Source organism: Protopterus annectens, chromosome 3.part1 (assembly GCF_019279795.1).
Source record: "Protopterus annectens isolate FY-2018-M chromosome 3.part1, PAN1.0, whole genome shotgun sequence".
Lineage (NCBI taxonomy): Eukaryota > Metazoa > Chordata > Ceratodontiformes > Protopteridae > Protopterus > Protopterus annectens.
The window spans coordinates 1,651,218,778-1,651,242,091 of NC_056732.1; the positions used below are offsets into that span (position 1 = coordinate 1,651,218,778).

The following is a 23,314-nucleotide window of genomic DNA, read 5'->3' on the forward strand; positions in this document are numbered from 1 at the left end:
CATATAATAGTATTCTGATGGAGGTGTTGTCAGTGGCTTGGCCCTCACCTCCTTTTCTGCAAGCCCAGATGCATGCAAGTGTATTTACACAAGATAATGTGTCCTCAATCATTTCTTATTAACACATTTGCAGGAGTGTCATCAAAGACTGCCTCCTGCTTGTTTCCCTTCTTGTCTTTTCAGTTCAGAGGAACTCTGGCTAGAGGTACCTGAAAAGGTGCCTCCCATATGGCCTTAACTAGAGGTGACTGCTTACCCAAGTAATGCTCACTTTTAACAGCAACAGACTTAGCAAATATGTCTAATGTAGTATTCATCTTAGCAATTACTTCTTTTCCCAGCAAAAGGATAGGTTATACATATTTGTGTTAGTTTGCAACAGCTGTGGTATTAGGACAAATCGCTACTACAGTGGTATCACTTCTGTTAATGCTCTCACTTGGCTTTGCACTCTAGGCATTTGGTCCATACATCCCTGTTTGGTTACATCAGAAACATATAATCCAAGACCTTATCTTGTACTGGAACCAGGAGTTTCCCCTTTGCCTGTTGGACCTGCCATGATAGTTTAAAGTGCTTGCAAGAGCTCTGTTCTGCCTCTATGTAGTTATGTAGTTCTAGGTAAAGCGGTCTTGTACTCTTTTTTTTTTTTTTTTTTTTGGTGCCTCAACCAGTTTCAACTACATCCAGGCAAAGGCCTCTTCTTTTTTCTTGTGTTCTCTAAAATTTTTCTTATAAACTTTAAGAATTGATGTAAAGTATTCATACAAACACCTTTTATGTTTGATGTGATCTAATCAGTGACAACATGTATTGCCTTACCCTTCAGCAGAAAGGTTAAAAACCTCATCCATTGTCCCCGGTCTGCTTGCCTGAATGAAATGATCTTTATATGGAAGAATCAGTTTAGTACAATTTAGTACTGACGATAGCCTCCAGGGCTGGGTTTTCACTGCTGCTATTCATGAGCATTTGACAAAGACCAAGCATCTCTTTCTTGTGCTGGCACTGCTTTTCTATTTCTTCTTGCTGGTCTTAACTGCTCACACCTTCTCCCTTTCCTGCATCTCACACTATTTTATTCTCACCCCTGCTTTAGACTCCATCCATTTTATCTCCAGCTGCAGGTCCATTTTCTGCAAATCAAACAGCATTTTGATATTATTTTTGGAAGTATTAAGTTGCCATTTTGCTCCATGCTGTGTACTTATGGGTCCTGCCAGGCTTTTTTCTAGGTTTGGTGGTCTAAATGTAACTGCTCACAAAACTACTATCAGCTTATCCTTGGCTATACCAGCATATGGGGAGCCCTGATGTTTTAATCTCTTTAACCAGCTGTGCCAATGATACGCTGGTATATTCTTTGGAGCTCATTCTGCCTGTTTGCTAACTTATTCTGTCTTTAAAAAGTGCTATGCAGTGGGTACTTCAGTACATTTAACTTCCAGCTGCAAGAGTGCACACTTCTTGTAAGAGAACTGTTTCACAGCCTAAATAATTGCATTTTACAAACTTCCAGTACTGCTACCAATTAATGTGTCAAGAATGGCACTTCAAAACATAATAGTGACAGTATATACATACATGAAGTGTTTAGCCTTAAGAGCATACAGCAAATGTACACTTTTGTTTTGGCTATGGCCAACACCAGCTACACCTAAATAAGCTTCACACTGAACAGCTGAAAAAGAGTTATGAATGCTGGCTTCTCATGAACTCATCCACCTCACTGTCAGCCCAGTGTCTTTCAGTGCTGAGTCTTACCAGTAGTAACTGTATCTTGGCTAAAACTACATTACATTCACACACGTCCAGTGTTTTCCATGAGGGGCTAAGAATCTTGTTTTCAATGCTACTACACCTTTCTGCATTTATAGTAAATGTTGCCTCCAGCCAGACCCGCCTGGCACATGAAGGTCAGAAATGCTGTATACCCTTAAAATTATAAAGCTGTAATATTAGCTGAGCAGTCAGTCTCTCTCTCTCTCTCTCTCTCTCTCTCTCTCTCTCTCTCTCACTCTCAGAAAGGTGAGTGCCTCACCAAACAAGTGATTCTTTAACTTAACTTTGAATATATTAAAAACTTTTAGAAATTGTATATATAGAAATCTGGCTTATAAAGCATGGATTTTCCTTATGTTTCCCATAGCATATACTTAAAGTAATATCCCTACTTCAAATTTAGAAACAAGGGTTGCCTTTAAAGAGAAGAATCTGTTGGACTGGTTTCAGTTAATGAAAGATGAAAAGCTGCACTAAGTAGATTACATTAGGAATAAATATGATTTGGATAAAGATATGAGGTTAGATATACAATCATGTAGACTATATTTAGAATGGGAAATTAAGTCAATGAAAACAATGTTAAGGGATCATGTCCCAAAATTGACTGAATATATTGTATTTTTATTGCAACAAAATTCCCTGGGACATGGTCGCTTGTCCAACTTATATAAAGTGGTAAAAAGGGAAACTAAAACATGTAATGATACATATTGGAACTATTTTATCCAAAACAATAATAGACCACCAAGTGAAGAAGAAAAAAATGTTTCTGTTATCATCTAAACATACTACTTCTTCTCACAGATGGCATTTGTTTGCATGGGAGTTTTTACATAGGTCCTTCTTTACCCCTCATAAAATTGAATTTTACAAGAAAAAGCACTTTATCGGAGATGCAAGAAAGAACTTAAAGCAGATTGGCAACACATGTTCTTTGATTGTACTGTCTTATTTCCATTTTGGAATAATATTCTTTTTACAGGCATTTTTTGGAGATACATTTATTTTATCTAAATCATTAATTCTTTTTAATACCTCTATTCCCAACTGTGTTAAAATAATGAAATACAACATATTGTGGACTGTATTAACCATCTTCAGAAACGTGACCACACAAAACTGGAAAAATGAATTCACTCCCACATTTAAAGAATGTATATGTTTAGCAACTGAAGTATCTCATCTAGAAATTATTACAATCGGATTAAGAATGAACAGAATTACCTCTTGTCTCAATAGACAAAATCTAAAGAACTGCTTGACAAGCAAAAATAAAAAAAAAAAAACATTCCGGAATTGAACAGACAGGCAACAACAGGAGTGACTAGAAGGCTGATGTACACTCATAAATATTCTAGTTATTGTCTTTGTTTCTGCATTTGTAAAATTGGGGGGTCTTACTTTTAAATATGTATGCACATTCATGATTACAGATTTTGTAGTGATTACGTTTTATGAAAATTTAATAAAAATATTTTCAAAAAAAAGGTGAGTGCCATCCCTTGAAATCTAAAACTAAGCATTTCAAAAGGAGACTGACAATACTTGCAGCTCATTGGTTTTGTGCAGCTACCCTAATATACATCACTAAGAATCCAGTCACAGGATGTGAGATAGAACAATTATTATTACGTAAAGAAGTTTAGCAATAGGGTTTGAAAATTAAATAAACAAATAAGTAATCCTACATTACTCAGTTTATCCACTTCAGAAGTGAAATGACTGGTTGCTGCAAACTGTGCCAAAATCTGCATCTGCGCAACTTCCGAAGTTCAGTCTTCTCCTTTGATACCCACAATGCCCTTCACCTCCCTCCCGCTGTACTACATATATTGTTTGCAATTTCAGGCATCCAGACAGTGATCTCAGAGACTCATGTGACATGCAACAATAAATCATTCTGTAGAAATCTTTTGTATCTTATTTGTTAGCATTGATGGTGTTTCTTCTCTTTCTATATCACATATAGATATTGGTCTTTTTTTTAGTCCTTTTGGATTTAATTTTTCTGGGTGTTTATTAAATCTATGGCAGTGGTTACTGCTCACTAGACTAAAGGGAATCAAAATATTCCAATATCCGAATGACTGACTCCTTGTCTCTACCATGATAGAATTAATAAACACAGGGAACTGTTTACACCAGCTTTGTCTGTCCTTGGTCATTTTATCAAACATTCCAAAGTTCAAGCTAGAGCCATAGCAAAATCTGGTATTTATAGGTTGCCATCTGGAACCATTCAAAATTTGTCAGACTGTCTCAAGACAGAACAATCTCCTTGAAGTCAGCTTTCTCTTGTACCATTCTGTACCAACTGATGTATTCATTCTCAAAGAGTTAGTCTCATGGCAGCAATGAGTCATCTCGTTCAATTTTCAAGGTATTACAGAGAGTTCTACAGTGGACCCTCCCACGTTCAGTGGTTTCAGCAGGAAGGACCTGTTCACCAGGTCATTCCATTATGCAAACATGCCAAACACTTCTACAACAGTGGCTACCCAGTTTGACCACAATATATCCCTTCACCCCCTTTTCATCTTGGTCTCAGTGACCTAAGATGCATCTATCTTGGAGTGAGGGGCACTGTTTAGAGCAGACTGTCAAGAGATGTGGACTCATCAACAAGGGGCCAATTTCAACATCAATGTACTGCTTTTGAAGACCACCTCCCCAGGGAGCAATAGCTATCCACACAAACAATATGGAATTTGTGTGATATATTAACAGACAGGGGAGCCAGATAATTTCCTCTCTGTTGGTAAATCTTGAGAATTTGAGAACTGATGATGCTCTCTCATGGCACTGCACATTTTCAGCTGAGCAATGTTCTATGGGGTATCCTCAGTGATGCAGTCTCATGCCACACAGAGATGGTCCCTCAGTCCACCTAGAATATGGACATGCTATTGCTGGGTAAAGTGTTGCTGCAGCCTCTCTACATCCCCATCCAACACAAAGTGCACCAATGCCCCTGTAGGGACAAAATCCCCAAGATGCTCTAGTCCACCAATAGCCAGTGGGGCTTTTCTGTGCCTTCCCACCTTGTTTTCTCCACCTCCTGAGATTTCATCAGAAAGCTAAGTTGTACAAAGCATTATTAATCCTCATCATCCCATGTTGGCCTTCATGAGTGCAGTCCCACCTACTTCTGGATCCAGTTCCGGATCTTTTGTCCCAATTGATCAGCAAGCCTCAGCCTGAATCTTCATTCCCTCAACTGCACGGTTTCTACGATCCCCATAATGGCCACTGACCCTTTATACCTGTTAAGGGTAACACAGATCCTTACTACATTCCCAAAAAACATCCACAAGGAACATTTATGGAGGCAAATGGAAAAATGTCTTCCATCTCTGCTACAAAACAGGGCTTGGATCCATTCACAGACCCAGTTCCTTCAGTTCTTTTTTCTTTTGTCTTCTTTTGATGCAGGCTCCAGTTTCTCCACAATAAAAGTTAATCTGATAGCTATACCCAGCTTTCTTCAGGAATTTCATTATTTTTGTCTTCTGGCACCAATGTCCTCCCATTAAGGATCATATTCCTCCACAGGATCTCTGTTTATTCTAGAGAAACTCACAAACCCAGCCTTTGAACTAGCATCTTAACTGACCTCAGATACCTGTCAAGGAAAATGTCAGCAATTAGGGCCTCAGAACTACAGGCTTCTCATGTTGCCCACCCTTTGGAGTTTTCATAGCATTCCCATACATATCAGTCCTTCATTAATACCTAAGATAACATCACAGATAAATATCAGTCAATCTATTAATATGGCAGTGTTTTATCTACTATATTTCAACAAAGGAGAGAACACTCTGCATTGCCCAGATGCTCATAGACAGCTAATACCTACAAAGAGAAAAAAAAGACTCTAGGAAACATGATCAGTTATTTGTTCATTTAACTCTACCATACTGTGTCAGAAAATATCTAAGGTAACATTGTCCAGATGGCTAGCAAACTGCATCATCTTCTACTATACTCAAAATCTGAAGCAAATTCTACTAGACAGCGATGGAAATATATTCAATAATTCACCACTGAATTATATGTTTGCTGGGGCAATATGGATTTCACTGAACAGTTTTGTATGACGCTATATGCTGGATATAATCTCTAGATCTAGGCTGTCCACTGGGGTCAACATACTCCATGATATTCTATCATGATGCCACCAAAAATGCCTGGGTGGGAACTCTGTTCTTCAGTTTTGAAATTACAGACTGGATAACATAAGGTGTGAAAGATACACACTTACCATAATGTTAGCTCTTCATTATCCATTTCTGAGCACTTCAATAACTTTGCCCCCTTCCCCCATTCAAACTGTTAAGCTATTGTTTTCCTGACAGGCTTTGTTGCCTTCTCCACAGGCTTATCCTAGGGCAAGTGATACCTGTTACATGTTACTGAGGTTAATACTTAGATGTTAAGTTGTCAAACTCGCCTTCATTCTTGCTGGATGGGTTCGGAGCCGATCCTCGGCTCCGACTCGGCACTTGCTAAGCTCGAGAGCTAATTGTACCAGCTCGAGGCAACCCTATATCCCATGATGCAGGGCGAGACTACCTCAGATCTCGTTTGCCACTTCGCGAAGAGGTCTCTTTTTACCAACTCAGGTAAAGTTTTTTGGATTATACAGAGTTAGTCAGAGTATTTTTTTCCCCTTTTCTCTAGGCTTCACTATAGTGTTAGCGCTATTGTATTAGACATTCTTTTACCCTATATTCCCTTTTTCTTCCTTATATAAGGATAATTTTTCTCTCTTAGGCCTTAAGCCTCCCTCCCAGTTTCCTGTCAGGAGAGTGTCTGTGTTTTTTTCAGTTTTCCTTAAGATAACTGTGTGACTGTTGTGTGTCTGTGTGTTTTTTGTGGGCATACTATGTCTAAGGAAGTGAAGGTCTCAGGCTTCAAGAAGTGTGACTCGTGCTGTCAGAAGATGTCTCTGACAGACGGTCACACTTCTTGTGTGTACTGCCTGGGGCCTTTACACCTGCAGGACTCCTGTGCTATTTGTCACTCCTTTAGCCAGAGAGTCCTGCAGGAACGTAGAAACAAGCTGATTCTACATGGCTTGTTGAAGCCAGAGGGTTCTCCGACCAAGACTGGGTCGGCTAAACCCTCTAAGCCACCTAAAGCCCAGGCTGTGGTACTTAAGCCTTTGGCGGTGGCTCCGACTCCTTCGGAGTCGAGATCGGCTCCAGCTGGAGCCGATCTTTCCACTTTGGAGGTTGTGGTATCGGCTCCGTCTGGCTCCGATACACAAGTACCTATCACTATGTCGGCTCCGGCTGGAGCCGACACATCTTTAACCAGTATTGGAGCCAACAAGCCTTTGGCTCCATCTGGAACCAAAGGGTCTTCGGCTCCGATGGCTCCGTCCAAGAAGAGATCTGGGTCCCCTTCCCTGGAGTCGATTCGTTCGGCTCCGGGATCTCCTCTACTTTCGGAGCGGAGCCATCGGAGCCGATCTTCAAGGTCTTCCAGGCTATCAGACCATGATTTAGAGAGGGTGGTAAGTAGACTGCTGAAGTCACAGGCACTAGCCCAAATGCTCCATAGCCCGTCTCAACAGATGACTGCTATTTCTCATCCCCCTGAAATTCCTCCTCCGACTCTCCTCCAGATTTCGGAGCTGGAGCTTCTCGGAGCGGTGACCGTGAGTGCGCCGGAGCCGATACTTCCCCTTTCGGCTCCGTCATCTTCGACTCCGATCTCTTCCATGAGATCTTCCTTGGAGGGATCCGGTCATCGGGTCTCCCTTGTCAGCTCCGAGGGGGCTAGTGGCATCGGACCCTTGTCCGACCCCGCTCTCCCTCTTGGAGCTTCGGCATTGGTGAGCTCGGCACCGACATCGGCCTCGGAGCCTTCCTTTTTGGTGGGACCAGGGATTCCTGTTTCTTTGGAGCGAGAGTCTTCTGGCCTCCCTGGGAGGGGAGCCTTCGAGGTGATGAGGAGTGTTCTAGCCCCGGAGCTGAGTCAGCGGTCTGTTCCATTAGCTCCTCCCTCTTCGGTGCCTGTTGATGTCTCTTGCCATTCTCTTGCTCCCGGACCCAGAGATCCATCGCCTCAGGTTTCCCCATTGGGAAGAACTTCCTCTTCCGAGGTTTCTCCTGATCCTGCGGGAGAACCGCGTAAGAGGACGTGCAAGAGGAAGCACACAGACTCCCCTGAGTCTACGACATCAGATACCGACTTAGATGAGTCGGAGGGCTCCCCACGGTCCCCCTCTGAGGATGTCTCTATTTCAGACATCCTGGAACTCCTTAAACAGAGGGGGAATTGGCCTTCCATTGACCCCTCCGAGGATGAGTCTGTATACCTGGAGGCTTTTGGATCTCGACCCTCCACCTCCTGGGTGTCTCCGCCTTTCGACCCGCTCATGCAAGTGGTGGCTCAGAAGGCATGGACAGCCCCGGATTCTGTGGAACCAGTCCCCAGGAGGCCCTCTAAATTTATCACGGCCCCTTCAGACAAACGGTTTCTTACCAAAGGTGTCCCGGTTGATGCCATGGTGGTGGCGGCGGCCACTAAGAAGGAACTTGCTGATCCTTCCGTACCTGTCCATCCTCCTAACAAGGACTCTAGGACCATGGATAGGTATGGTAAGCGGATTTTTTCTTCAGCGACCTTTGCTATGCGTTCGCTGAACTATCTCTGTCACTTTACCAGGCTTCAGAGAGACATTCTCAAGGAACTAGGTGAAGTGGTTCAGGATCCATCAGCTGCGGGGGCTCAAGAAAAGATTGCCTCACAGCTAGGAATCCTAAATTCTATAACCAACTCCTCCATGCGGCTCATCTCTTATGCAGCCGATGGAGCGAGTAGAGCCGCAGGCACAGGAGTGGCACTTAGGCGTCAGGCCTGGATGCGGCTTTGTAATTTCGCAGATCCCTTTAAGGCGTCCTTCACTAATACGCCCTTTGATGGTTTGGCTTTGTTCGGACCTCAGGTGAAGGGCACATTGACCAGGTGTGAGCAAGACGGCAAGACTCTTTCTGCCGTAGGAGTCCATTTCTCCACCCCTTCAAGACCCTATCCAAAAGGGCAGAAGGGAGGGAAAATGTGGTTTCGTAAATCTCAGGGAGTCACGCCTGACACACGTGGTCAGTTTACCCCCAGAGGCAGAGGGGGTAATAACAATAGACGCCGCCCTAGGGGCAGAGGGGGTCCGCAGAATCAGGGTAGCAGGGAGCCTCTCTCTGATAAACCCTTCCAGCATCCCTGAGGTGTTGCCCGACTGTCCACCCTTGGAGGCAGTCGGGGGAAGATTGTCGCTGTACCCAATAGCCTGGCGTTCCCTATCTCAAGACAAATGGGTACAGTCGATCATATCCGAGGGATACAGTATTCCTTTCAAGAGATATCACATTCCTCATCATTCTCTTCCAGACGTTTCACCCGGTCTAAGGGAATTGGCAAAGCTGGAGGTATCAAAGCTCCTAGCAAAAAGAGCCATCCAACTAGTTCCAGCAGACCAAGTAGGATCCGACATCTACTCAAGATTCTTTTTGGTCCCCAAAAGGACGGGAGATTGGAGACCAATTTTAGACCTCAGCAAACTAAACAAGTTTGTCAAGAAGGTAAGATTCCGGATGGTCACGCGTCAGTCCATTCTACCCTTTTTGGGCAAGGACAACTGGATGTGCTCAATAGACCTTCAGGACACGTACTATCACATAAAAATTCACAGGCGCTCCAGAAGGTTTCTCCGCTTTCGGCTGGGGACCAGTCATTTTCAATTCAGAGCCCTGCCCTTTGGCCTCACTACAGCCCCCAGAGTGTTTACCAAATGTATGGCAGTGGTCACGGCTCATCTGAGACGTCAAGGATTCCAGGTGTTTCCGTACCTAGATGACTGGCTCCTCTCTGCCACCACCAGGCATCAACTTCTCAAGGCCAGAGACTACACCCTTCACATCTGCAACCAATTGGGGATTTCAGTAAACTTTGAAAAATCTTCTCTGTCACCTTGCCAATCTATTACCTTTATAGGCGCAGAATTAGACACTGTCAGGATGTCAGCGAGACTCACAAACCAAAGAATTCTGGACATCCAAAAGTACGTTCAAATCATATTACTCAACAAGAGAATCAGGGCCAGATTTGTCCTGAAGGTTCTAGGTCTTATGGCTGCGGCCATTGTTCTACTGCCATTAGCCCGCTTCCACATGCATCTTTTGCAGTGGATGTTGTTCATCCAGTGGTCATTCCAGCAGCTCCCCATGCGACACGAGATATTTGTGACACAATCGTGCAAGAGTCATCTAACCTGGTGGATGTCTTCTCCGCAACTCCATCAGGGCTGACTGTTTGTTCCCCCAGTCCCGGTTGCCACAGTCACTTCGGATGCCTCTCTGATCGGGTGGGGGGGGCATTGTCAGGGCAGGATGGTCCATGGGACTTGGCAACCAATAGAATACCATCTGCACATAAATGTCCTAGAGATGAGAGCAGTGCTTTTAACGTTGCAGGCCCTCAACGACTTTCTTCCTTTAGGGACAATTGCAGTTCAGATGGACAATATGTCCGTGGTCTGGTATATCAACAAGCAGGGCGGGACCAGGTCCTACCCACTGTGTCAAGAAGCTCTCAGACTTTGGCAATGGGCAATCTCCTCTCATCGGTTTCTGATAGCAATGCACATCCCCGGGAAATCCAACCTTTTAGCGGACAGGCTGAGCAGAGCTATTCTCATGCCACACGAGTGGTCTCTCAAACAATCGGTAGTGGACGAGATTTTTCAGAAGTGGGGCTTTCCTTGCTGCGACCGTTTTGCTACACCCCAAAACAGCAAATGCCTAGACTTCTTCACTCTCTTTCCTCTACCAGGCCATCCCCCGAGAGATGCTCTAACCCAGGATTGGCCCCGGGGACTTCTTTATGCTTTTCCTCCATACCCACTTATTCCTCAAGTAATTCAGAAAGCTACCATATTGAGAGCCAAGTTGATTCTCATTGCCCCTTACTGGCCTCGACAAATTTGGTTTCCGTCCCTGCATCGTCATCTCGTGGTACAGCCTTGGCATCTGGACCCAGTTCCAGATCTTCTGACCCACCATTCGGGTCAACTGCACCGGTCCATTCCTTCTCTCAACCTCACTGCTTGGTTGCTCCACTTCCTTCCTTAGCCAGGCTTCCTATGATCTCTGACCCTGTTAGAGAGATCATAGTAGCTTCTCTAAAGTGCTAGTAAATGGCAACGTTTTTCCTTCTGGGCAACGTCTAGAGACTTAGATCCCTTTACTGCTCCTGTGCATTCAGTATTGGAATTCTTAGCTGAGATATTTCAATTGGGTTCTTCTCCATCTACAGTTAAGGTTCAATTGGCAGCTATCTCAAATTTTCATGTGGGCTTAGTGGATCAAAATATTATGTCCCACAAGCTTTGCAAAGCCTTTCTGAGAGGGATATTTCTCCTAAAACCTCCTATCAAAGATCCCCCTCCGCAATGGGATTTAAATTTAATGCTGGCATCCTTGATACTACCCCCCTTTGAACCGGCTGCTACATGCTCATTGAAGTTTCTTTCCTGGAAGACAATTTTTCTAGTGGCTGTTACTTCAGCCAGAAGGGTGTCTGAACTTCAGGCTCACTGTGTCCGTTCCCCATATTTGGTTTTCCACAAAGATAGGGTATCATTAAGAACCAATCCATCCTTTTTGCCTAAGATTGCTTCCCAGAAGAATATCAACCAATCTATTGATTTGCCAGTCTTTTTCCCTAATTATTCTAACAAGACGGAACAAAAACTTCACTGTTTGGATGTCCATCGTCAACTCAGGTATTACTTGGACAGAACTAAACAATTCAGGAAATCTGATCAACTGTTTCTTTCTTATGCAGAAAACAGGAAAGGTCTTCAGGTCTCCAAAGTGACCCTATCCAGATGGCTGTCTTCTATCATTTCTTATGTTTATCTTCTTAGGGGCAAGCAACTGCCCTCGAAACCAAAAGCACATTCTACCAGGAGCCTAGCCACTTCCACAGCTTTTCAAGATAGGCTACCTATTGACACCATTTGTGCAGCAGCCACTTGGGCCACTCCTCACACCTTTGTTTCTCATTACAAATTGGACTTGGCCTCCAGGGACAGGGCCAGGTTTGGTTCCATAGTTCTCAAGAGTCTGTTCCATTCAGCCACCCAGGATAGAGGTGCTAGGGACGCGGTCCCATCCAGCAAGAATGAAGGCGAGTTTGACAACTTAACATTTAGAAGTTATGTACCTACCATAACGTTCCATGTTAGTTGTCTTCTCTCGCCTTCTTTCTTGCGTCCCTCCCTCCTTCCCCCTAGCCTGGACAGACCTTGAAGTTGTACTCTTTTCTGGGTTTAGTTCACTCTTTCCATGAGCTCCCAGTAGGAAGTGTCACTACTGTTACCGGGTTTTGACCTGGTTTCTTCTACTTTTAGTTTGTCTTCTTCCTTGTGAAGAAGTTTTTATGGCAGGGTTTTTTCTTGTAGCTACCAAATGAGATCTGAGGTAGTCTTGCCTTGCATCATGGGATATAGGGTTGTCTCGAGCTGGTAAAATTAGCTCTCGAGCTTAGCAAGTGCCTCGGCTCCGAACCCATCCAGCAAGAAAGAAGGCGAGAGAAGACTACTAACATGGAACGTTATGGTAGGTACATAACTTCTAATTTTCAGGACTACTGATGATGAATTTGGCAAACTTTATATGGAGTAGTGAGTGAAGTGAAGGGCATTGTGAGACTCGAGAGAGGAGCTTAAGCTTTAGGAGATGTGCAGATGACAATTTTTATAACACCTGCAGTGACCAGTCCATCGGTATTGCAATGGATGGATAGAGATAATGAAAATCTGATGTTACGTTAATTATACAACTTTCATGCATATTTTTTTTTTGCACAGAGGAATGTAAAATAAATAGTTTTGAACAGACTATTGGCATTACAAAAATATTACCTAACAGCTGATTCTACCACTAGCTAAAAATAACTGTAAACTCCTATGTTTAACTTTTATGACCTTTTACAGTTGCAAGACCAACAAGCAGTAATTATAGTCATGAGCTTTCTGACTCTGGGCAACAGGCTGTCTCTCTTCTCATCTGCATTCAAAAAAAAATGTGTGTGTGTGTGTGTGTGTGTGTGTGTGTGTGTGTGTATATATATATATATATATATATATATATGTGTATATATATATATATATATATATATATATATATATGTATGGGTCCAAGACATATGAACGAAATGCCAGATCACTGACGACCACATCGCTGAGACGACATCGCTGACAGCAGACATCCCCGACAATGGTGAGTAGTGCAGAATGGGAGTTACTCCCATTCCTTCACTGTAGTGCGATCTCAGAGTTGGTATATTTAAGTAGGTTGTGTGTGGGGGTGCGGGGGGGCTTGCCCCCCTGCTATACACGTATTAATGTGTTTTTGAGTGTTTTATGGAAACAGAAATGTATTCCATTCTGTAATACCTTCACTTACCATTGTTGGGGATGTCTGCTGTCTGCGATGTTGTCTCAGCGATGTGGTTGTTAGTAATCTGGTTCATAAGTGCATACTAGGCTATCTGCCCTGGGGCATTTATAAGCCTAGCCTGAGTGTGTTTGGCTTTTGCCACCCTTTGATTTGAGTTTGCTATGCCCTTTTTAAGGTTAGTTTACTGTGCCTCTGTCTAGTAGTGACACAGAAGTAATCCCCGGGGTAAACCTATGATCTCCCATCAACTCATCAAGATTCCTCTTGAAGAGAGTCAGTGAGGTGCTCCTCCTAACATGGACTGGGATTCTATTTCAGAGTGAAGGGAGCCTCTGGGTTATGAATCTGTCCCTCCAGCATGTTCTATTTATTTCTGTGCTGAGGTTCAAGTCCCTCGAGCGCGTGGTTTTGAGGGATTTAGACTTTCGGAGGTGGAGCATGTCCATTAATTCTGGGTTGGACATAGCTTTGTATGTCAGGCATAGATCGCCACGAAGTAGGTGGTATGCAACTGGGTAGAGCTGGAGTTTTTTAACCGGGCAGCATATGGGATCTGTTGGAGTCCCTTGATCCTCTTTGTGAGGTACTTTTGTGGTCTTTCTAGTAACTGCAGGTGCCGGGTAAGGTACATCCCAAAAGAGGCATTGTATTCTATGATGGGCCTGATGAGGGATGAATAAAGGGGCACTATTACCTCACTTGATCTAGATGTGAATCCTTTCCTGATAAGGTGGGCTATGTAGAAGGTCTTTCTAACCACTTTGGCGATGTGGTTGTCGAAGGAGAGATTGCTATCAACTTGGGTCCCCAGGTCCCTAATTACTTCTTCTGTACTTAATGGGTTGCCACCTATGTGGTAATTTGTGGGCACTTTGTTTTTGCCAGAGGGTATGACTATACACTTTTTGGCATTTAGCTTTAGGCCATGGCTCTGGCACCAGTTATCCATCTCTGTGAGACCTTCTTGGAGGATGTTCATGTCAGCTGGAGAGTCAATTATGGCGCCGAGTTTGCAGTCATCTGCAAACTTGGTCAGCCATAGTCCTCCCTTGTTGGCCTGTACCTCGGAAAAGTATATGCCGAACAAAAGAGGTCCCAGAACAGAGCCTTGTGGGACACCACTTGTAACCAGTTTCGAGTCTGACATGGCTCCGGCAATTCTGACTCTGTGGGTTCTGTCTTTGAGCCAGTTAGCAACCCATCTTGTGACATAGGGGTTTATATTTAAGCTGGATAGCTTATCTATGATGCCCAAGTGGGGTATTGTGTCAAATGCTTTTGCAAGGTCCAGATAGGCTGTGTGGACTACCTTCCCTTCATCTATGGCCTTGGTGACTGTTTCGAAAACGTCGACCAGGTTCAAGAGGCAGGATCTGCCCCTGACAAAGCCGAATTGGGTAGTATCTAGTGTTTGTAGGTCCCCAATGTCTTTGTTTATGAGTTCCATGATGATCCCCTCCATGACCTTGCAGATAAGGCTAGCCAGGCTTATGGGACAATAGTTACCAGGGTCCGTTAAGGCACCACCTTTGTGGAGTGGGACCATTGTTGCTGTACACCATTCTTTGGGTACATATCCTGTAGTGAGGCTGAGATTGTACAGCAGTTTTGCATGAGGGTTTAGTTATTCTTGGAGCTCATGTAGGACGCAACCCAGGACTCCGTCTGGTCCCATTGAAGCATTGTTTTTTGCTTTGGAGAGGGCAGCTTTCACCTGAGCATCTGAGATGTTAGGGAGGCTGCACTCTGCTGTGATAGATATTTGCTCTTTTGGGGGGGAAGGGGGGGGGGAGTTTGCACTGAACCTGTCTGCCAGGATGTTGGCAATGTCTGTGGGTTCAGTGTATTTTTTGTCATTTAGAATCAACTCTGAGCATATCTGTGAGTTGCATCCCAGGTTCCTAACATAGCCAAAGAAAGCCTTGTGATTATCTTTAGTGTCCTGTGCAATTTTTCTCTTGAAGCTGGCCTTGGAGGATTTGATGAGGGATCGTAATTTTTTGCTAGTACTGATCAGAGATGCCTTCCCTTTTAGGGATTTTGCTCTATCAGGTAGTAGCTTCCTCCTTCTGTTGTACAACGTATTTATGGCTGGGGTCCACCAGACTGGACGCCTGCCTTTGGATGATTGGGTCTTGGTTTTGTTTGGGATAGCATGATCCATGCATTCCTGGAGGTGTCCATAGAATGCGTTTAAATAGGATTCTTTGGTTTGGGCCATAGTATCCACTGGCCCGGGGGCATTGAAGGATTCCACCTCGGTTTTGAGAAGTGTGAAGTTCGCTTTTGAGAAGTTTTTCACTGCGGTTTTCTGGGCTGGGGGTGGGGTCGGGTTTTGGATATCCAGTGAAATTAATTTATGGTCTGATCTTACCAATGAGGGGTATACTTCTGGTGTGGAGCATAGGGTCTCCATGTTGGTGATGATCAAGTCAAGTATGTTTTCCCTTCTTGTGGGAGTTGTGACTAGTTGTTCCATGGCATTTGAGTTTATAAATTCCAGGAACCTTTGGTGTTTTGTTCATCTGTCGTGGACCCGTATGTGTATATGTATATAGTGTGTGTGTGTGTGTGTGTGTATCTGTCATCTATATATACACACATATAGATATATATAAGGGTCTACTTCAGAAGACAGAAAAACAATAGACTGAAAAGGGTCTACTTCAGAAGACAGAAAAACAATAGACTGAATCCCAAAAAAAATGAAATTTCAAACTAATGAATCATGGAGTTTGCTCCTTCTCTACCATTTTGCGATCTTGAAGTTGTTATATATAGTTAACAGGGGCTGTGGGGGACACAGCCCCCCCACACGAGGCACCAAATGTATGGCAGTGGTTACGGCTCACCTGAGACGTCGAGGATTCCAGGTGTTTCCATATCTAGACGACTGGCTCCTCACTGCTACTACCAGGCATCAGCTTCTTCAAGCCAGGGACTACACAATCACAATCTGCTCCCAGTTAGGCAATGCAATAAACATTGAAAAATCTGCCTTGTTGCCCTGTCAATCTATCACCTACGTAGGTGCAGACTTAGACACAAGGAACATGTCTGCAAGGTTACCACCAGAAAGGGTGTCTACAAGTCATCAGCAAGTACAAATTCTGATGTAGAGCAAAAGAATCCAAGTCAGGTTTGTTCTTCAAACTCTGGGTTCCATGGCAGCAGCCATTCTTCTAATCCCACTGGCCCGCTTTCACATGAGGCTCCGTCAGTGGCTTCTGTTCACACAGTAGTCTTTCCAACAGCCGCCCATGTCTCAAATGATCATGATCACAGAAGCATGCGAAAGGCACCTTTCCTGGTGGATGGTCTCCCCACTAGTGACTCAGGGCAGACCCTTAATTCAGCCCCCTCCGGTAGCCACAGTGAACACAGATGCCTCCCTGATAAGGGGGGGGCATTATCAGGGCAGAACAGTCTAAGGCACTTGGCAGCCTCATGAGTACCACCTGCATATAAACGTCCTAGAAATGAGAGCCGTGCTCCTAGCATTGCAAGCTCTTCAAGACTCTCTCCCTTCTGGGACCACTGCAATTCAAACGAGCAACATGTCAGTGGTGTGGTACATCAATAAGCAGGGCAGAACCAAGTCCTACCCCCTATGTCGAGAAGCACTCAGACTCTGGCAGTGGGCAATTTCTTCTCAATGATTTCTGATTGCGATGCACATCCCTGGGAGGTTCAACGTCATAGCAGACAGGCTCAGCAGAGCTATTCTCATGTCTCACGAGTGGTCTATGAATCAGGTAGTTGCAGATTAGATCTTCTGCAAATGGGGACAGCCTTGCTGCGATCTTTTTGACACCCCCTTCAACAGCAAATGCAGCAACTACTTTTCCCTTCTTCCGCTTCCAGGTCACTCACCCAGAGACACTCTAGTCCACGACTGGCCTCAGGGACTTCTTTATGCCTTTCCCCCATTTCCCCTGATTCCAAAATTCATACAGAAAGCAATATCGTTGGGTTGCAAAATGATCCTCATTGCCCCCTAGTGGCCTCGACAGATATAGTTACCGTTCCTGCACCATTACCTTCTCGATCAGCCCTGGACTCTGGATCCGATTCCAGACCTACTGATTCATCAGTCAGGCGGGTTGCATCAATCCCTCCAAACCCTCCAGCTCACAGCTTGGTTGCTCCACTTCCAACCTTAGCCAGGCTTCCTAGCATTTCCCCGACTGTATGTGAGATTATTGTCTCCTCTCACAAATTCACAACCAGAAAAACTTATGCTAGTAAATGGAAATGTTTTTCTTGTTGGGCAGAGACTAGGAATATAGATCCCTTTTCAGCCCCAGTCCATGAAATTGTAGAATTCCTAGCACAACTTTTTCATTCAGGGTCCGCTTCTGCTACAATCAGGGTTCAATTAGCGGCCATTTCTAACTTTCATGTCGGTCTGTCAAATTCAAACATTATGTCTCATAAGCTCTGTAAAGCCTTTTTGAGAGGGACCACTCTCCTTAGGCCTCCAGTGAGAGATCCCCCTCCTCCTTGGGACCTTAATCTGGTATTAACTTCCTTAACTCTGCCCCCTTTTGAGCCAGCAACATCCTGCCCTATTAAGTTTCTATCGTGAAAGACACTCTTTGTGGTAGCTATTACTTCAGCCAGACGCATCTCTGAACTTCAGGCACTATGTGTTCATCCTCCATACTTGGTTTTTCATAAGGACAGGGTTGCTCTGAGGACTAATCCTTCATTTCTTCTGAAAGTCTGCTCAGAAAATAATTTAAACAAATCTATAGATCTTCCTGTGTTCTTCCCCAACCACACCAACAAGGCAGAGTACAAATTACACCAACTGGACGTTCATAGACAATTGCGTTTTTACCTGCACAGGACTAAGGAAATAAGGAAGTCGGACCAGCTATTCCTTTCCTATGCTCTAGGCAAACAAGGTCTCCCAGTTTCCAAGGTGCCTTATCTAGATGGTTGTCTCACACTATTACTTTCATCTATCAATTAAGGAACAAAGAGTTATCTATCAAACCAAAAGGTCATTCTACTAGGGCCTTGGCCACCTCTGTAGCCTTCCAATCTAGGTTGCCCATGGATTCTATCTGTGCAGCTGCTACGTGGGCAAATCCTCATACCTTTATTTCTCATTACAAGCTACATATGGTCTCCAGGAGCAGAGCTGACTTTGGTTCCACTGTTCTGAAGAGTCTGTTCCAATGAGCCGCCCAGGATTGTAGGTGCTAGGGATGCTGTCCCAACCAGCAAAAACGAAGGCGAAACAGAAAACTTAACATAAAGAAGTTATGTACCTACCATAACATTCCATGTTAGTTGTCTTCATCTCACCTTCTTTCTTGCGTCCCACCCTCCATCCCCCTGTTCTATTGGATTGAGAGGAGTTTTGGTTTCACTGGCTGAATGTTCTCTGGTTTGTTTCCAGTACTGACTAAGAGAGTATGACAGGTTTGCTCAACCTGTTTGGACAGGTTGATTCTCTGGCAATGTCTGGGGTTAGGTATTACAAACGAGATCTGGGTAGCTAGCGCTAGGCATCATGGGATAAGGGGTAGCCTCAAGCCAGTAAACAGCTCTCGAGCTATAGAAGATGACTGAGTCAGAGCCGAGGATCAGCTCCGATCCCAACCAGCAAGAAAGAAGGCAAGATGAAGACAACTAACATGGAACGTTATGGTAGGTACATAACGTCTTTTTCGATAGTATACAATAGAAAAAAAAAAAAGAAAGAAAAAAAAACGAACACAATAATATCAAGAGAGGAAAACTACTGCCTCTCCCAATATTAAAATTAAAAACCACAGTGAAATATTAGCCTGAAATTTGGCTGAGTAGTGGTAGTGTTACGAGAAGGTTTTAAAGACCTTAAGATATAGGATTAGGGTTAGAAGAAGGGGTAGCATTAGGGTAGGAACCCATTACTAAGGAAGATGGGGGGGCTATTTTGGGGACTTTGTTCCCCCTATTTGTGCCTTTATTCAGATTTCTTGTTCTAAAAGGTTGAGAGTTATGATTAACCCTCATATCTCATTTTGTAAGATGTTAAACTCCACATTTATGTATGAAATTCTACATGGTTCCAAACCCATCTTTTGCTTTACCTGACCCAAAATTACCAAACATGGATTACAAGGAACCAAATTTATAAAAGCATCTAGATTTTTCTGCTGCTTTAAATTTCTACATAAATAAGTTATGCATTTTTTTCCACATAGGATCATGATCATGATGGCAGACTGTCTTATACTGACTTTGATAAAGCTGTAAGAGATGAAAATCTACTCCTTGAAGCATTTGGACCCTGTCTCCCAGATGCAAAGGTAAAGATATGGTTGTATATGTGTGTGTAAATGTTTCTGTTAACTATTAATTCAACAGAGATGCAAAGGATAAAAAGTTTCTAACTATATATATATATATATATATATATATATATATATATATATATAGTGTGTATTTATATATATATATATATATATATATACACATAACATATAACATGCAAACAGCAGCACAAATGCTTTTATGTTTTCATTAAAAGAAAGTTTTTACATGTTTTTCGTTTATACACATATTACATATATATATATATATACATATATATATATATATATATATATATATATATATATATATATATATATATATATATATATATACACACACACACACATACATATTATGTGTGTTCAAGTGTTCAAAGGGACCAAAAATAAGCTTTTTTGTCATTTTCATGTTTCTTTGGTTGTTTCTTAAAATATTTCACTTTGTTTTGTTCTCCATAAATCGTCACCCACTGGCTCTTCTACCTGCACACATTAAGCCCATTTGTCCTCTGGGGGTAGGAGCCAGATTCCCACTGGGGCAGGAGGTCGGTGTCTCTCGGCTGTGCAAAAGCTCTACTGATGATTAATTTCAGTCTGAGTAGACCCATCAACCCATCCAAACACAATGTTCATTAGTGAGAGTCAGATCGTAGGGAGCAGCCTTGCTTGCTGATACTGTGTATCAGCCTACCCATTACTGGTGAGCAGCACCCCCCCCCCCACACACACACACACACACACACAGGCACTCTCATAGCAACTCTCTGAACTCTGTACTGCTTGCCACAGAGAACATGCCTCCACACACTGAATCGGAGAGTTTGCATGCATGTGCACCATGGCAGCACATGTACACAAGCATATGCTCCTCAAGTGTAACATCCACTGCTCTTGCTAGGTGTCACCCAAGTGGTGACCAAGATCTTCTTCATTCCCCCTTCCAGGATGAGTAAACCACAATAGCGCCTCACTCCCATCCTCCCTTGCCTGCTCCAGTGGGCACACAAATTTAACTGAACTCAGTTTGCCTGGGCTGTTGTCAAGGCTTTATCCCTCTGTAACACCAGAGCAGGCTTAACACATCTCATTTTGTAAGATGTACATCTCAGGTGTTTGTGTGTGTGAGTGTATGAGTGTGTGTACATTTCTCTATCTCTATATACACATACACATACATTTCTCTCATATATATATATGTATGTATATATATATATATATATATATATATATATATATATATACATATACATACATACAAGCAAGGTCTTCCAAAGTTGATTATGAAAAAAAAACAGATCCTGAACAATAGCAAGGACCTTAAACAGGATCATTGCTACAGACACACACATGACATGCATACAGGTATTTAAGGATCACAATGTCAGAAGTGGCTTCTAAAATAAATCTCAGTTCTTACTTGTACCCATTTGGTAAATTCTGATCACCCCCCCCCCCCTTAAAAGCTTGCACCCAAGGTAGCCTCTACCATTCACCCTGCTTTAGTTATGGTGCTGTCCTAAGGTGCCCTTCATGTTGCTCTTCATCGCTTCCAATAAATCCTCCAGCAGGGAACTTACAATAATTCCTACTTTTGGGCAAATATTCCCTCTTCCACTATATCCTGGCTGGCAACCACTAAGGGTCCCTTATTCTTGGTCACATTTACTCCCTCTCCCCTGAGAGACAAAAGTCTCTACTGTGTTATCATGGAGCATTTTCTTTTAACTGAAGGTTTGTATGTCTCATATCACTGCCATATGCTCTCTACGTTTGCATGCTATGCTACAGTACAACTTAAACAGTACTTGTATAGGCATTTTTATAATAACATAACATGTTTTTAGCAAAAATAGCATTTTCACAGCCAGTTTAGAATTACTCTGCCTCAGTGACCCCTCCCTTCCTGATATAAAATCCCTGGTCCTATCTCACTGAGGCTATGTCATGGATTGGAGTTCAAACCTAAGGCAGTCAGAAATATTTCTTTGCCTAGCTTCTCTGTATCATACACTATTGGCATTGTACATGTCAAATATGGATACATCATTCATTTTCTGGAAATTATTACACAGTCTTTACTACAATTGGCAAGCTTGGGGACTAACACCATTTAAACAGTTTCATTCACATTGGGCCTCCTCAATAACTTCCAGTTCAGGCATCTTTCTCACTTCTTCACTGCTTTTCCATGGGACTTTGAAGTCATATATGGCTTAAGGATTGCTTTCTTCTCAACACAGTTTTACTACTATGATGCTAGATTAAATTTGTTTTACCAGGTAGCTCAAAAATGTCTTGGTAAGAACTCTTTCACTTCTTGTTTTTGTGCCCAAGTCCCTGATGACAGAGCCTCTGCTGGACATCATTGGCCCATCATGATGCGAGGAACTGGCACTGTAAAGGCATAGACATGGCTGCCTAAACTGGTGGTGGAACCTTCTGTTTACACATGTGGGGGATCATGCTTATGCAGTCTAGGGGCAAAGGTGGCCTTTGCAGTGACACAACTTACATCATCACCAGGGGTGGGGATAAGCCATAAAAAAAGAAAAAAGCTCTTACTTTTGGGATGCAAGTGACAGCGCAAAGCACCCTTGAGGCTGCCTGGATGAAAGCTCCACACGACAATGTTTGTCTGATCGAGGGAAAGCGTAATGGCTGGCAGGCGGAGGAGCAAACATTACCAAACAAAACACATTTTTGTTGGGCACAGCAGTTAATGTTTTAATTACTAATTGTCTTCCAAATGTTCTCTTGTAAATTGTTTTTTCAGTCTATCTTCCAAATCATTTCTAACCTCATCTGATTGATAATTATAGATCTGATCTTGTCAACCTTCATTTATTCTTGATTGATGGGTTATGGTTCCAATCCACAGAACCGATCCAGCCATTATATAGCTGATGCTAGCCAAAACCTCTCGAGCAAAGAGTCTACCCACAATGCCCATTTCTACATTACCCCAGATCTCGTTTGCCTCTCTTATAGAAAGACGTGTCAGACAACTTTCTCTCGCAGCTAAGTGCTTTTTGAATTTATATAACATTCTTTCAGCCTTTCTTCTCTTTAAATAGTAGTTTTGAACCTTGTCTACCTTTTTTTCCATTTGAGCAACTGTTTTTTTTCCTATATAAGTAGGTAATTCTTGCTTACCAAAGTTGGTAGTCTTTCCCTCTCTTCTCTCTCTCTCTCTCCTTTACTGTTTGGTAATCTTTCCTAGCATCGTTGGTAGGATTCTTTCTCTTGTATAAGTGTTGGATTTTTTTTTTTCCTTACTAAACTACTGCTTTTCTTTAATAAAAATGATGGATAAGTCAAAATCCACCGCTGGATTTAAACAGTGTCAGGAGTGTGGTAGGAAAATGCCAAACTCTGACGGGCATGATAAATGTGTCTACTGTTTGGGTGCTCCTCATTTAGATCTTGAGTGCTCTGTCTGCCACGGCTTCAGTTCCCGAGCCCTGGTAGAATATAGAAACAAGTTAATACTAAAAGAGCTTCTTAAGGCCGCTTTTGAGGAAGTATTGTCCAAGGCCAACCAGTCTCCCAAGGCCTCTGGCTCAAAATCTAGTCGTTTGGTGCTGATGTCCCCATGCGGGTTCTTCCTCCAAACCAAAATTAAATGTTCCAAAAATTTCAGAAGGGACTGAGTCCTTGGCACCAGCTGTTACCTCAGTGCCATTGACACCTACCACGACACCAGCACCAATAACGACTCCAGTGTCGGCACCTGCTTCTTCAGTTACCATG

At 43.2% G+C, this 23,314-nt stretch overlaps 1 protein-coding gene across 1 annotated transcript in view; it reads left to right on the forward strand.

The window, feature by feature from the left end:
• Positions 1-23,314, forward strand: part of EFCAB1 (EF-hand calcium binding domain 1) — a 311,240-nt gene that overhangs the window by 188,679 nt on the left and 99,247 nt on the right. The window contains exon 5 of the mRNA XM_044067675.1: positions 19,454-19,558. Within this exon, the coding sequence (XP_043923610.1) occupies positions 19,454-19,558 (105 nt within the window). The remainder of the gene's footprint in view (positions 1-19,453; positions 19,559-23,314) is intronic.